Genomic DNA, 15,587 nt, shown 5'->3' with positions numbered 1-15,587 from the left:
GCGCGCCGCCGACGATATATCGATTATAGCGCCGATATATCGAACGCGGCAATTTTTGAACCACGCGAGAATCGAGGGTTGAACGTTCGAAAGAGAGATATTAGGTGCTTTCCATTTACGTCAAAACTCAGATAATTCTCACTTGTGATGTCATTCTGTCTTTATTATTCATTAATTGCCAAAAAGGATAGAACGACGTCACAAGTGAGAATTATATGAGTTTTGATGTAAATGGAAGCACCTATTATTCAACAAATGCTCTCGTTTCGGATAGCAGAAAGGTCCAAGTTCGAACTTTGGAATGATATTTTTCGCAATAAATTCCATAGTTTTATAAGAAGCTTATTTACGTCAAACGGTATATAATATTGAATTATCAATGTAATAATGTGCAATAAGTTTTCGGGTTTGATAGAAAACCGCATTTGTATAGTAATCAGCGCATGGTTAAAAATTATATAAAAGCATAAATGTATAAAATTCATAAAAATTGTTATTAACCTGGAAACACCTGATTTTTAATAGTATCGAAAAAAATAAAACTCATATCACAGTAATTTTTGTTTCTTTTGTTTTTTAAAATATTTTTTGGTTTCTCCTTTTACTTTTTTCAGAAAACATTGAGTAAATCTCCATATACATATTGTCCTCAAATACTAATAAATTATAGAACAATAAAAAATATGCAAAATGTAATTAATAACAATGACTTTTAATTGGGTTGTAAAAATCTTCCCAGGTGACCATTTATGCCAAAAAAATCAGGCGTTCATTCCCGGGTTAAGCGTAAAATTCTGCCTGACGTCCGAAAATGTTAAGAAAAGAAGTTGACTCAAAGAAAAGATGTTGACTCTTCATATACAATGTTTCATCTAAAAAGAAATAATTTTTATAAATTGATAGAATAAAATATATGTTAATGGAATAAAATTGTTGTTTAAATGACTAGATTTCCCGGTAGCTTTTGGCATCTCGTTCTCCAATTCTCTGTATTGAAATTTAAAGACATTAAGAATCTCTGCCAGATCATCATTCAACTTGTGTTTGATATGATTTTTTTTATTTAAACAATCTCTAGCTTCCTCAGGAAAGTACAAGTTTCCATTATATCCTCGCACCAACAAATAATATTGTTTTCGTTAAAATACAAATGTCTATGCATCTCTGCATCGTGTGTACATGTCTCGTATCTTCGCTGGTTTGTTTAAGTTCTATAACATTGCTACACGAGGATCCTCTCACGGATGCAGGAAACGGAAAAAGGACGCGTTTGAATTCTATTCATTGCAACGCCACCGAGTTTTGTGTCTCAGAGCCTGGAAAGGAGGAAGACAAAAAAAGGAATGAAACGCATGTTTGGCGCCAAATACACACGTTTCGATATGTTCCAGTAAGGAAAAAATGCTACAGCACCATGTGCACGTTTCTACGTGTGTGTTGGGGTACCTTCATGAGGGACATACGACTACACGGCTCGCTACTTTAAGATCTACTTTCTGCAGCGGAGTGCGAAGAACTGGATAACGTTATTTAACTCTAGGATGCGCTTCAAGGATCCTTCGAGAAAAGTGACTCTAAACGGACCGTTCTTCTCGTTGAAATTTCCCAGACATCGAATCGTCGAGATCTGAGATCTTTTTATTTCCAAAAGATCTAGATATCGCTTCTCACGCCGATTGGGCAAACCCACAGTTTTAATTCGCATTACATTCCAATTTAAAAGATAGTTGTGATAAATGAATCCGAGAGTTCGTTTCTATCTACGTTTGAATTGACTTCGTGTATGATTTATAAATGATTTAGCATCCTAGAATTAAAAGCACGCTCTAGGGAACAAGTGAAAGCACAAAATTTTGCGAAGAGAGGAAGAAGGTCAAGGTGCGATTTCCAAATCGAGAGTTCGAATCGAATATCGAGTAAATCGAGGGGGAAAAAAACCTCTTTTCGGGAAATTTATCTGGAATGTCTCAATAAAAATTCATCGGTTTCGCCAAAGCGTTTAATCGCCAAAAAGTATCGAGACGAACTTTCAAGTTTGTTCTCGCCTATCATTCGTTCGTCGATTATCAAAATGTTATCTCTTTAATTAGTAATAATCTTGCTTCTCATTTCGTTCACACGTATATTTGGTCACAAATCTGTACACTATTAAATGGAAAGAATTTGAAAAATTTGGAAATAACTCTTATCAAATCACAATTCTCAAATACAATGTATTAGCGTGTAGAAAAAATTCCCCTACAAATCCGCAGGCAGATAGAATAGATTTAAAAAAAGCAACTAAGCATAATTTGAATAAAAAGATTGGATCATTATTCAAGTATCTCTGTAAACTTTTTTTTACCGTAAACTACGACCAAATCTACGTGCTGGATTATCTTAAGAGTATAAATTGACGACTATAAAATGCTTTAGTTCTCGTTCAATATTACCTGCATAATAATAATAAAATAATAATAACGCTACTAAATTGTAAACATTAATATTAATAATATAACACTACTAATTTGTAAATTTTTAATATTAAATATAATCAAAAAATATCTATCGCATTATTACTCCTGTACTTTTTCCTCCTTTCGGCTTCGCGCATATTATTGTAACGCGCGGATAATGATAGTAATGTAGCAAAGTACAAACTCTTTCGTGATACGGCGCGATCGTTTACATTACTTCGCGATCTTCTCTTCTACGTAAAGCTCACACATACGCCTCATCCGTATCACTCCGCTATCGCTCTTCGTTTTGCATTCCGTCATATGAAAAATTGGCAGCGTCTCGAGGTTCGAGTTTTCGTTAGTTGTAATCCCGTTGTGTATACAGAATATTCTCTTAAGGCGAAAGATTTTAAAAATTACAATGGCATATGATTGCCATAAATGTGTTTCCTCTATCACTTGGCCTCTCTCTCACTCTCTCACTCTCACTCTCTTTCACACGGTTAATTATTTCCCTTATCACATTCTCTCCCTCTCTCGCACTCGTTCCCTCATTCTTTCGGAAATCTTGGTAGCTAAAGCCATTCGGCGAGTACCGCGCGGTTCAACCTTATGTTGAAGGTATGCAGAACAAATTCTCTCTATATGGCGCGATATCCTTACATTTCTTTCTCTCTCGGCTAGTCATTATATTAGTACTACTCTTATAGTACTTCGATATATATATTTATTTATATACTTATATGTATATCAAGTAAAGGCCACGAGTGTGTTCAATATAAAATCGCTAAAGTGTTATCGAAATTCGCTCGTACGAAAATAGTTCGGTACGGTTTTACCAGTAGTAATAGGCCATGCCATCGTGTTGAATCGCTTACGTTTATTAATCCGGAGTGACAGATTGCGCCGCAATAGTGATTCGCGTGTGATGCGCGAGGGGACAACTGCGACATGCGATTTACAAACGACGACCGAGACATTTATCTTAAAAGTATTGCAATTTTGGAAATGGGTAAATTAAAGTATTGAATTTTGTAAAAGAATAGATTTCGAAGATTCATATCTGTTCGCATAGGATCACCAAGATTTCCTCTGAACATATACACGAGATACTTAACCAATAAGTAATATTGTTCAAGAAGACTCTAGGCTAATATAAAAGACGAATAAAATTGGATGTCGTGAGATGTCCCCTTGCTCGAAACGGTCGCTTCCCAATACGAACTTCAAGGTGGATTACGCCTAAATTTCTATCTAACTCGCTACAATATGAGCCACGTGCCTTATCTCGATTCCTCTATAGTCGGTGTTCGACGTAGTACCTAACTTAGATATCGCCGGTCAACTAGCGGCTGTCGAGCAGCTTTTCCGAACGTACAATCTGTCTACAAATATGGCCCGAATTAAGCGTACAAAATAGAAGAAAACCGTCCGTAAACAGGTAACGACCGCGATTGCCGTCGCGACACATCGGCCGAGATGCGAGTGATAGTCATAGCGTTTGATGGCTTCTCGAAAGCGAATCCTCATTATCAAGGACGGACAATACGTGACGGCGCGATAAGAACGTGACGGATAGGAGGACACCGGTAGATAATCAGCGGCGAAGGATCGGCATCTTGCGATACGAATAAATGACCGGCAGTAATACTTATTGTGAGGCGAGACCAATACTGACACCTCGGTGATCGAGATATTGGGTCCATCGATGCGCAGAGAAAGGTTTAAGTAACGGTAACGGACTGATTCAATACCGAAAATTTTCTTGTCACTTGGGCGCAAAGTGCCTTTTATCTTGTCGAAACCAGAATGATAATATCGTTACGCTAAATTATTAGAGTAATAATAATATTCAGAACTTAGTTTTTGCTACTAGGAGACAGTTAAAGTAAGGGGGAACTATCAGTTTCACAAGCAAGGCACTTCTGCGCGAAGTAGCGAGAAAATTTACTCGCGCTCCTGAGGCATGTGACGATTCCGCTAATCGTGCAGCGTTAACATGGAAGTATACGTGGAAGACGACGCGAGTCACTCGCTCTCGTCGCGTTTCTCACCAAAAAAAGGTGAGAGCTTTGATTATCGGTTTTGCGTAAAGGTATAGAATCGTCATCAAACTAACGTGGAATATTGCTCATAATTCTCGTTATACGATAATCACGGTTGTCATTCGCGCAAATGTTGAGAAAGATTGAAGTTTAATTGATCGGAAATATATATGTCTGTTGTTATTCAAATTATTCTATTTATACATTGATTGTAGAATCTATACTTCTCTCTATTTCTCTCCCTGTCTTATCTTCTATTAATCGCCTTCTCTTTTTCTCTTTTCGTTATCGTTAGCATTTTACTGCATTCCCCGCTTTCGCAAAGTCAGGTGAGAAATTGAAGGTAGGAAAGGACATGTATAAGGTAAGTGATTAGATGCACGCACATTAATTTACATGTTCTCGAACTGATCAACGCGGCGTTTGGTGTTCCCTTTGCGAATCTCGCGAAGTGTCTTGTACTTATCGCGGCCTTGGCGCACGTTTTCCCTGTGAATCTTATCCATCACCGTCTCCTTGGTTTCGTCACGCGACTGGGCAAGATCTTGTTTCAATGCCTGTCAATGAGAGCGTTCCATTATAGCAGTGCATACAAAATCTCTCGTGAAGTTTGTGTCAAATCGCATAAACGTATTTTCAGATTTTTTACTAGAGGAATAAACGGTTAAAAGCAGAAGTTTTAACTATATAAAATTACAAAGTTGCTTAAAATGAAAAGCTGAATAAAATATATTGAAATCAGATATCAAATATACCTTCAATTGGTCGTGGAGACGTTCATTTCTCTCTGCTAAAGTGCGTCGCTCTTCGACAGGATCGATTATTGACTCATCAGTCGCGAGGTCCTTAGTAACATCTCCTTGAGGAACCTCGTCTTCACCTTCCTCTTCGCCCTCTTCATTCTCCTCGACATGATGATGATGCGGAGTCTGATTGGCCTGATATTGTCGGTCAGCTTCTTCTTGTCTCATTCTTGCATAACAAGTGATAAACATGCAATTATCCTCGATTATGTCAACTAAGAAACAAAGAATGAGAAAAAAGAAGAAAATTGCTCATACTTGGCAGCTTCGAACTCGGCCTGTAACCTCCTAGCTTCCGCGTCCTTAGCCTCCACCTCGGATTGTATGCGTTGTACCTCCTCCTGTTTGGCTCTTATCTCCTGCTCGAGTTTAGCGCGCTCCGCAGCCTCCATCTCGTGCGACAGTTCTAACTTTTCCATCATCACTGTCAATTCCTACGTCACACGCAACACACAGGTTACAGAGAAAAAAAGCGTGCGTAGACACATTCATTGAGCAACATATGTAATTATTGGAATTATGTAAATTAGATAAAAGATAAAAACGACATTAATTATTTATTGGTAGCGTAGTGATATAGTTTTTCTTTAAATCATGGTTAAATAGACTCACTTTCTGGCGATTCTCTAGCTCTTCCTTGGCAGCCTGCAATTGTTTCAGCTGTTCCTCCAAGCGCCGAATCATTTCCTGAGCTTCGTTCAACTCAGCCTGCCGCCTATCCATTTCCTCGGCCATGTTTCTTAGCCTCTCTTCGTATTCTTGTTGTTTTTTCTCCGCACGCTCTCGGGCAGCTATCTCCAGTTGCAGTTTCTCTCTCTGTTGCTGTTTCGCCATTTTTTCGTCTCTAGCTTGAGCCTGAAGGAATTTCATCACAATCGTTACAATCTCAGAAGCAAAATATATGTTATAATTAATTAAAGTAAATCTTAAACGATTATATAATCAGCCTTTAGTTAATCGTTAAATTAAAATATTTTAATTCTAGATAGATGCAATATGCTATAATGGTTACGTAAAGTGATGATCAAATATTGTTAACGATAACGTTATATAATCAGCTTTAGATAAGTATATGCATCAATAATTATATATGTTTTATTTATTTCGCGGCTCAATATCAGATATAAACGTAATATTCCTACCTTCATCTGCTGCACGTCGATCGTGTCCGGCTTACGTCTGCGCATGTAAAGCTCGTGATTGCCCATGCATAGCGCAAGAATTCTCTTGTTAATCTTGACTCTGGCGGCGAAAAATACAAAGTCCGGTGCCTTCTTGTCGATTGGCTTGATTATGAATTTCTTATCGTTGAACGAGATATTCCGTATCTCGGACCAGGGGAAGCCGATTTTCGGCGTGAGCTTATCGTCCTTCTCATAGATGTTCAAACCTAAAGCATCCACACCCAACCAAAGGTCTGTGCCCTTCTTGTTGCGAATTTCAAAGTAATTCACACCATACATCTCTAAGTCCTACGGAAAGCAAAAATAAAGGAAAATACTAAAACGATACCAGTAATACTAATCCAAGAGTAGCAGTATTCCATAAATTTTCGCACGGTAAAATATTTCCGAATGCAGAAATAGAGTCTGCGTAATATTCTCGAAAAGACGGATTAAAAACCAATATCTTGTAAATAAATGTCGAGTTAAAATACGATATTATACGAGTAATTAAAAAGTATAATCAAAACGCGTTGCTGTTACACAGATGCGCAGACCTTCAGGAATGGATTGCAGCACCAACGAGAATGCTTTACATAAAATTTCTAAAAACAAATTATTTCTAATATAGTTTACGTAAATAATAAAAAATTAAAAAAATTTTGCAATCGGTAAATAAATATTGACGTGTATGTCATATCCATTCCCTCCTGAAGTCTTCGCCATATATTTCGGTTTTCTTGTACACGTTATTTAACAGCGAATTGATACCTGAGCAATTTTCAGATACTCCATCATGGCGTCCTCTCGCAGCATACCACGATGTTCCTGCCACCAATTTGTAATAGAGCTGTCCCATTCCTCTTTGCTCATTTTATGTTGGTCCACAACGCGCTGTGGTAACAGCCGATCATTCGCCAGGAAGCCAGCGGGATGGTTGCCCTTCTGATAGTCTCCATGTCTCGCTTGAACGGCATACGAAGCCAACAGAACGGATGTTTCCGGTGGGCAATATATTTCATCCGTGAGAATACCGTTCTTCACCTGCAATCAATTAAAATATTGATATCGATTATTTAAGATTACTAACGTATTACTATATAATTAATTATTTAAACAGCAATATCGATTAACGTAAATCTTTCTATATATATAAATGAATGTATGTATGTATGTTTGTCCGCTAGGCAAATCTACAGTTTTCAAATTAGAACAATTAAATTTGGTATACTATCTCATGATATTCTAACTTAGACCGTAGAGGGTTTAGGGAAAGGGTCTGAGCCCGGGGACAAGGGGCCCCCATACAAAAGTGTCTAAAAAAGGTTCATTTTTTCAAAAAAAAAATTTTTTGGGAGTAAATATTACTGTTCGGGGAAAAGAAGGAAGAGCCTTTGAGCCCGCGCGAAGTGCGGGCGAAAAAGCTAGTATATTGTAATAAAATTCAATAATCAGATTGCGGCTTATTTTATAAGCAATTAATAAAATATTTATAAATTAATATACAAAAACATTAAGATTTTATTTTACGATCGTTTGAGATGAATATTATTCCAAATTATAAATAAAATTCCGCTAATTTCACAAGACATCGTTATTCTTAAACACTGATGTATCTGGCTGTTTCAACTGGGCAAAAAAAAATTAAAAGCGTATTCGGCGCGAGGATGAAATGATGAAAGACGAGAAGAAGCAAATCAGATAAACGAACAGTCTGATGCACATGGCTTATAATCCAACCGACGAATGAATGAGATGCATTGTTTTTATGTTAGATCAATTTGCTCTGTACCTCAATCATAAGTTTCGGAATTACTTCGAGAATAGAAGTACCAAATTGAAAATTGTTACTAAAATCGCGAGTGGAAAGAGAGAGAAAAAGAAAACGAGAAAAATGCATAAATAATTTTTTTTACCTGGAGGTAAAAAAGTCGCAGCGTAATGTCTTGTATCAGTTCCTCGGCGACGTCTTCGGGATAGAATTTTGCACGAAACTTGAACTGCAGTGGAGTCTCCTTCTTGACTTCCTGGCTCATCACCTGCAAATATCGGAAGAAATAAGTGACTCAGTCGAAAGTGTCTCTCGTCTTTATCACACTTGACGCTCAAACGTGTAAAAGCGTGCAAAGTGTTTATGAGTCGCGTCATAAGATAATAGTTGGACAAACAAAAATCTCGTGACGTAAAGATATTCATGTCCATATGGATAAATATACATGAGACATGAGATTATGAGTTGCATGAAATAGCAGGAAAATATTTTTCATTAAAAGAGTTGTGATTTTGCATTAAGGAAATTGATATGTTAATCTTACATTACGTCTTAGAGTATATTATTACACTACTAATATAATTATTTCAAGATATTTTAATTTAATTTAATACATCTTTTGTATCGCAGTAAAAATTAATAAAGTAAGATATCTAGAATATCTGTTTCCGCTATCAAAAATTTCAGTTTTGTTCCCTCGTAAAAAATGTCGTTATACTTATATAAATTCTTCTCCATATTGTAATACCTCGTCACATATATATTCGCGCTATATTGTCAACGTTCTTATCAAGGAGTTCATCATAATTACGTAATGCGTGCGATATCAGTATTGTAGATACGATCGAAGTTGAGTATCTACCGCCGCATTTCTTAAATACAGATAGTTAAAAAATCGTTCGTCATCGTACAAGAAAACGTGTGATTACGGTAGAAATACTCTAATTATCTACCTTGATGAATACACATGTTTGGCAGTTGTGCAAAAAGTCAAAAAACTGTTTGTCTCAACTTTCATACAATTCTTATGCCAATTGAAAACATTATGCCGCTACGATAATGTAATTACGTAATTGTATTATTGTAAAAATAGAAGAAAATAAGGTACGCTCTATTATATTAATAGAAATAAAGTCTTTGTAGTAATTCTTATTTGATAATAAAATTTTTATAAGATAACGGAATTTCCCGTTACAGCTCGATAAATGAAACTGACAATCTGTCTAAGAACGAAGATGATGTTTTCGATTCATCGTGATACATCAATCGCGTTTTGTTGTGTTACGTTAAAGGCACTCGAAATGATAAGTATCGCGAAAGTTATTGGAGCGCGAAAGTGTCTCGAGCAGCGATTTCGTACGCGAGGAATGCATTTGCCTTAGTCACTCATTATTCATTCTCGCGGGAGTCTTATCCAGATGTACCGCCGAAAGAATTTGCGTCACGACGACGACGACAGTCTCGACTCCGTCGAGTTTGTGCTCCTCGCATTTTACCGGAGCAACTTATCTGTGTATTAACGAGGAATAAAAAAAATGTTGCAGCAGATAAGGAACCGCGGCGGCGTTCCTGGTAGCTATCGCAACGACAATTAACACCACGTTTTTCCGCGATATCTCGAGCGTAATGTACGAGAATAGCATTGCGATGCGTAATTATGTAACGTATACCTGTACTACTGAAAATCAAATTAAGCAGAAAGGATTTGGTGACGCGAGACTCTTTATTCCGCTACGTCATCCTATCCTTTTTTTACAGCAACTGCCAGACACATGTAATGAACCGTTCGCGATTCATATTATTTCATAAAGGTATGAGAAGCAAAAACATAGTTCGCGCGTACGTCACATCTAGTAATATTGTTTCAAAAAACACACGTGAGATTATTACATTATCTTGTGTCGAGACTTGCATGACATAAGATAATAAAATAAAAATAAAACAGTTATAATACATGACAGAGATAATAAAATAATAATTCAAACAATTATTCCAATTATATCATCCTGCGATAAGTTAAGAGATAAATTATATCTTATAATGGCAAAACATGGCAAAAGACAAAGCAACTTTTGCTACTAAATAAATTGTAAAAATTTTCGATCGAACGTTTAAGCGATGTCTAATATGATCCTATCGAATTTTGTCTTTTTGTGTGAAAAAAGAAAAGACATTCTCTGTTATCTTCATTTAAATTTTAAAATAAATTTCGCTAATTTATATTATTTTTTGTGCTGTATATCTTGTATAATTGTATAATATATCGTTGCAAATAAACAAACAAATTTGAAAAGCTTAGGTATATGCATCTCATGGAGATAATAAAAGCAAAACGACACTTATCTCTCTGAATAATTTAGATGTGTGAATAAGTAAAGTGCTCTTATCTGAGTAAGAATTAATGGGAACTGCGAATTTATCGTCTAGTGATTAATTCGGCTAATATATCAAACGCCAAGGACGAGAGTAAAAAGATCACCGATGACGTATTATCTCTATCTACTCAATTCGGGAATTCAAGTCTGGGTGCTGAGAACACATCGAAATAATATAAAAGGATCAGAAAACTCTTTGTGATCTTACGTGGCAGATTTTTCGAAGACCGCACGGAACCACCTGCAATTATTTACCAATATCACATATTGCCCTTACACTTAGGGTGTTATCGGTGCATCACATGCATTTAATCGAAAATATCGGTTTTCATGTTTAGTGTCACGAATAAATAAAACGAGATTACAATAAGCCGATAATACTAATATTTTAAAACCGTATTTAAACAACCTACGTAATTTGTGACAATTAAAATTTCAAATAACTTTCTTTACCAATGAGTAATACCAAAAGTGACGACTAATGTCCATTTCTACCAATGCCGATTAACTTTAATCTCGGTTTAACTTATATTTTTTATCTTCTTCTAATTTTCAGAACTAAGAAAAGATAAAAAATAAATTAAACCGAGATTAAAGTTACTTAATCTACGTTGGTAGAAATAAACATAAATGATTTTGACGCACGCAACAAGCGCGGCTTAACGTTACTTGCATATCTGTCGGACGAAAATAACAAAGAATAATTAGATTACGAAAAACTCGATGCATGCCTTTTTGTACGCGAGATACAGTTTCTCGCGAACAAACAGATCGTCAAAGTGGCATCCGTGCATTAGATGCGTTTCAAGGACGGCATTTAAAAAAACCCACCAGTCACGATCATGATCATGATCATGATCATGATGTAACGGCATGGAATCGCCTTCTTATTTATCAAACAACATATGATTTGTTATCGCTACTTTTTCAGACATAAGGTACGACAAATAGTTGACGCGACGTCTCGTTTGACGGCAAGTACAATCTCGCGTCTGTCTCATAACAAGACTACACAATTTATGAAAGATTTATACGAGTCATGGGGCAGTATTCATCGATCATCACGTTATTTATAGTCGTAGCTCCTGAATAAAAATTTCTTTATTTATACACATACTCGCTATAAGAAATTCTTATTCTTAAATGACTTTGAATACCCACTTCCGGACTCGATACTAAATATATATTTCAGAAAAGGATGTCTCCGTGTCGTCAAACGTGCATCGCGTTTCGTTGGCATGCAGCACAACACGCTGATCAAACTGTTCGCAACTTACCCTAGACAAGAACGAAAGTCCACTCTTCCAGTTGTTAGTATTGCGGTTGGCATGCGTTCAAAGAATAAAAATACAGTGATGTTAAAGTATTGCGGTATTAAAACCATTCTGTGCGTATCTCGGCCACGAGAGCGCGTCCTTGAAATTATCGGGTCGGCATTCGAGGTATGTTGCAGATTTATGGTAAACCAGGTAAATAGGATGCCACCTGCCGTGTCGTACAATGACAATAATTTTAAGGACTGCCGTGGACGAGAGAAGGAATTTAACTCAAGTCAGCGGAAGAAAGTGTCACCAACGTAAATGCTAATTCTATATAATATAACGTCTCATAACATAAATAACTCGTGTTATTATTCTCCCTTTTGTGTGAGAGTATAAAACCACCGACAAATTGGAAAAAAATTCCACCTAACATTTAAAAAATTAATTTTTGTTAATTTTGTAGTGACAAAATTTGTAACTATTTTAATGGGACTATATGGAAATCAGAATTCAGCTTTTTCTTAAGTGATAAATTTGCGTTAAAATTGTTTATCCTTATATCGTGAATAGAAAAATTCATGAAAATCGTTAATTATTAGGGCTCTCAGTTTTAAAAATATTCCTTTCTGACCGGATAACAGTCCTCCTAAATTTGCTAAATACCAAAAATAACGATGAGCTACCAGTTCTTAAATCTCTTGTGCTCATCGATAAATTAAGTATTGATAGGTCAAATTGAGACGGATAACGACAAATTTTTTACATCACAGTTTAAATGTCATTTGCCTGCTTAACAAAACTAATTAATTACCAACATTATAAATATTTAATGTTAAAATTTAATTATCCAATTTTATATAAAATCCCAATCAAATGTCTGTTGAAATAAAGTTTAAAACTGAAAAAGACGCACGTTCTTTATCATTTTATATTCTTAAAACTTGATTTAAAAAAGCCTTGGGTACAATATTGAAGTCTATCTTTAATAGAGGAGTATTGTTTTTCTAACTTTTAATCCATAAGTTTTATAAAAGAATCGAAGAAATCTGATACAGTTCCATATATCTTTCCCGAGATATTCATATCACGAATATATTAACATTCTAAAGATCGCGATCAAAGTCGCAACGCATTTTGAATTTAAAATAACGAACTGATTATCAGATTTTAGTTTCTATTTTTATCCCTCGATCAGTGCGGTGCAATCCGGGTTTGCATGCGTGGCCCAATATGGTCTTTTACAGCATTCGCGCGATAACGGAAATACGGCATGAGAGACGCGGAGAGAACGGGTCGGAATGACACGAGGAAAACGAGAATGTGCCAATCGCTAGAGATCCTGCCGCGTTTACGTAACAGCCAGTCCACAGTCCGCGAGGTGCGCACCTGCGTGAACCCGTGGTCTTTTTCGACTCGCAACCTGTTACGGAGATCAGGCACGATGATCAAGCATTCCCGCAGGATGTAGCCCAGTTATACGGAGTCCTTGAAACGACACGTCCGTCGCATACCTCGAGACGAGTTTTACGCGACGCCTTTATCACACGCCATTACGACTGTTGTCCTCTGACAGTGACATACTGGCGTGATAATGAAATGAGGCATTGCTGCAGTACGGCTTGACAAAAGCGCAGAGACGAGCGAAAAATGCTGTTTTCACCGAATTTTGTCGAACAATAAAGAGATTTTTTAAAATTCTCTGTATTTATTTTATTACAAAAAGGAAGATAATAATAAGCATTGTCGATCTATGCATGATAAGGATACTAAATTTTTCAGTTATGCGCTTAGGAAGTAATGCTTATCCTCGACTTATAACCGAGACCCTAATTTACTTCCGATCCGCAACGTGCGAATATACTTTGCCATTTTTATTTTGCAACTGAAGAAGAATTGACTTGTCAATGACTTAATTCACCACGCTCTGCAGGATAAGTTGGTGGCGTTAAATCCACGCCTATGAAAAATATTACGACGCGCCGTGCTTCACGGTCACTACAACGAATTACGATTCAATTAGCGATAAATTTATCGCGCGCGTTAATTGCGAAACGCGCGCGCGTCCAAGTATGGATGGAAGCATTAGCCGTACCTCATAAGTTACTCATTATCGCAGAATTCCAGTCATGTCAACCGTTCCAACTTTATCAAGATACCCGTGTTTTAAACACCGATAAAATTGCCATTTCGTGCCACGTATTAACAATATTACGGCAATGTATATCACCCAACTGAAGCTTTATTTGATGAATCAATACCGCACACTGAGAATGACGATTATTCGTGTAATTTGCAGACAATTTGCTTCCTGAAGAAACTAGGAATTATGATTCACTGTATAAATATTCAAGGATTACTGAAGCGAAACCATGTCTCATTTTGTTCCCGTCTATAATTAGTTAAAGAATATTTCTTGGATGTATTTCTGCAACTTTTAATCTTGAAAGAAAATAACTTAATAATTTTCTTTCCTTCCAGCACAGCATCGACGTATGCGTATTATTTTTCTTTAGCAGTTTGATTCGCGACGGTATTTTAGCGTAAGAAAACATTGAATTGCGCCTTGATGGAGAAAGAACGCGTACGACGTAATCTCAACAGGCATATAACGCTCGCAATTCACGCGAGAGCCGACCTCTGTTAAAGGGTTAATATGAATCCTAATTGGGAGAAAGTGACGCACCATTGGAAGGCTTAAGAGAAAAGTCTTACGCGGAATAATCGACGATTCCGCGTACGACAAATTAGTGCAACGCACGAGTTTCTTAAAAGATACAACTTTAGAATGAGAAAGCTGAGATGAAAGGACAAAACGAGAAGACAATGTTTCGCTTAAGTAATCCCTGAGAGAACTTTAATATAAAAATATATATATATTTTCAGAGATACGTTATATGTGTTATGATTCCAGTGAATTTTTGCGAGAAAAAGGAATATCGACGCCTTGACATTTTCATTCGATGCCGTAACTCTTTTACTTCGCCGATCATAAACAATCAATGATGAAGCTCTTCGTGCTTTCCCGCGAAGCAATTCCTTAGGCGGCTCCTCATCGCGTGACTCATCAGACGGTATTTTCATACTTACAACTGACGTAACACGCTCGATTGGATCGTTTAATAAGCGACACGCGTATCAGACAATGCGCGCGGGGGTGGTCGTCGTCCGCGTTTCTCTTTCCCGTTTCTCTCTCTTTTATCGCAATCGCGACGCGATAACCGGTCCGTTTCTGCGAAGACCCGCGGCACCAACGTCCTCGTTTTCTTTTTTTCCTTTTCTTCAACAATCTGTACACGCCTAGCAAGTCTTGCGAAACGGCTGACTCGTCTGCGGATGCTATCTTTTTCCCCCGAGATGAGAATGCCACGCAACGGAGTACACCGAAGAATACATCTTACGGAACATTCCAGATTCATCGCGTGTCATCTCATAGATTTCTCGAGGCTGTAGTGAATCTTCTTTAAGAAAAAGATAGAGAGATTGCGGATAAAAAAATTTTTCAAAAACTGAATTTCCCAAGATAAAAAACAAACACAAATAAAAATTTATTATTATAAAAATTTATTAGATTTTAATTTTAATGTTGCAAGTTGAAAGATCGATGACCTATCTCGACATTTTCACCGAGGAAAACGTCGATTCCAAATTGCTCGAAGAATCCACGGGTGAAAGATGGCCTCGCCAGGCCAACTCGGAGCGCCTTATTGGCCTTATATATCCCTCTGCACAA

The 15,587-nt window shown here is 36.9% G+C and overlaps 1 protein-coding gene across 3 annotated transcripts in view; it reads right to left on the bottom strand.

Moving 5' to 3' along the window:
* Positions 1-1,038: 1,038 nt before the first annotated feature.
* Moe (moesin) overlaps positions 1,039-15,587 on the bottom strand; it is a 33,524-nt gene continuing 18,975 nt past the window's right edge. For 2 of the 3 annotated variants that reach the window (XM_071708569.1, XM_071708568.1), the window contains 7 exons: positions 8,366-8,488; positions 7,221-7,493; positions 6,429-6,758; positions 5,899-6,141; positions 5,545-5,720; positions 5,239-5,455; positions 1,039-5,040 (listed from right to left, as the gene is read on the bottom strand). In XM_071708569.1, coding sequence (XP_071564670.1) covers positions 4,876-5,040; positions 5,239-5,455; positions 5,545-5,720; positions 5,899-6,141; positions 6,429-6,758; positions 7,221-7,493; positions 8,366-8,488 — 1,527 coding nt within the window. In that variant the 3' untranslated portion in view covers positions 1,039-4,875. Of the gene's footprint in view, positions 5,041-5,238; positions 5,456-5,544; positions 5,721-5,898; positions 6,142-6,428; positions 6,759-7,220; positions 7,494-8,365; positions 8,489-10,803; positions 10,837-11,872; positions 11,897-15,587 lie in introns of those variants that run through there. The other variant, XM_071708567.1, reaches the window with a different exon arrangement.

This window comes from Temnothorax nylanderi, unplaced genomic scaffold (genome assembly GCF_030848795.1).
Source record: "Temnothorax nylanderi isolate EJ_2023f unplaced genomic scaffold, tnyl_v1.0 TNYL_tig0069_pilon, whole genome shotgun sequence".
Taxonomy (NCBI): domain Eukaryota; kingdom Metazoa; phylum Arthropoda; class Insecta; order Hymenoptera; family Formicidae; genus Temnothorax; species Temnothorax nylanderi.
This window is presented reverse-complemented; position numbering and strand designations above follow the sequence as displayed.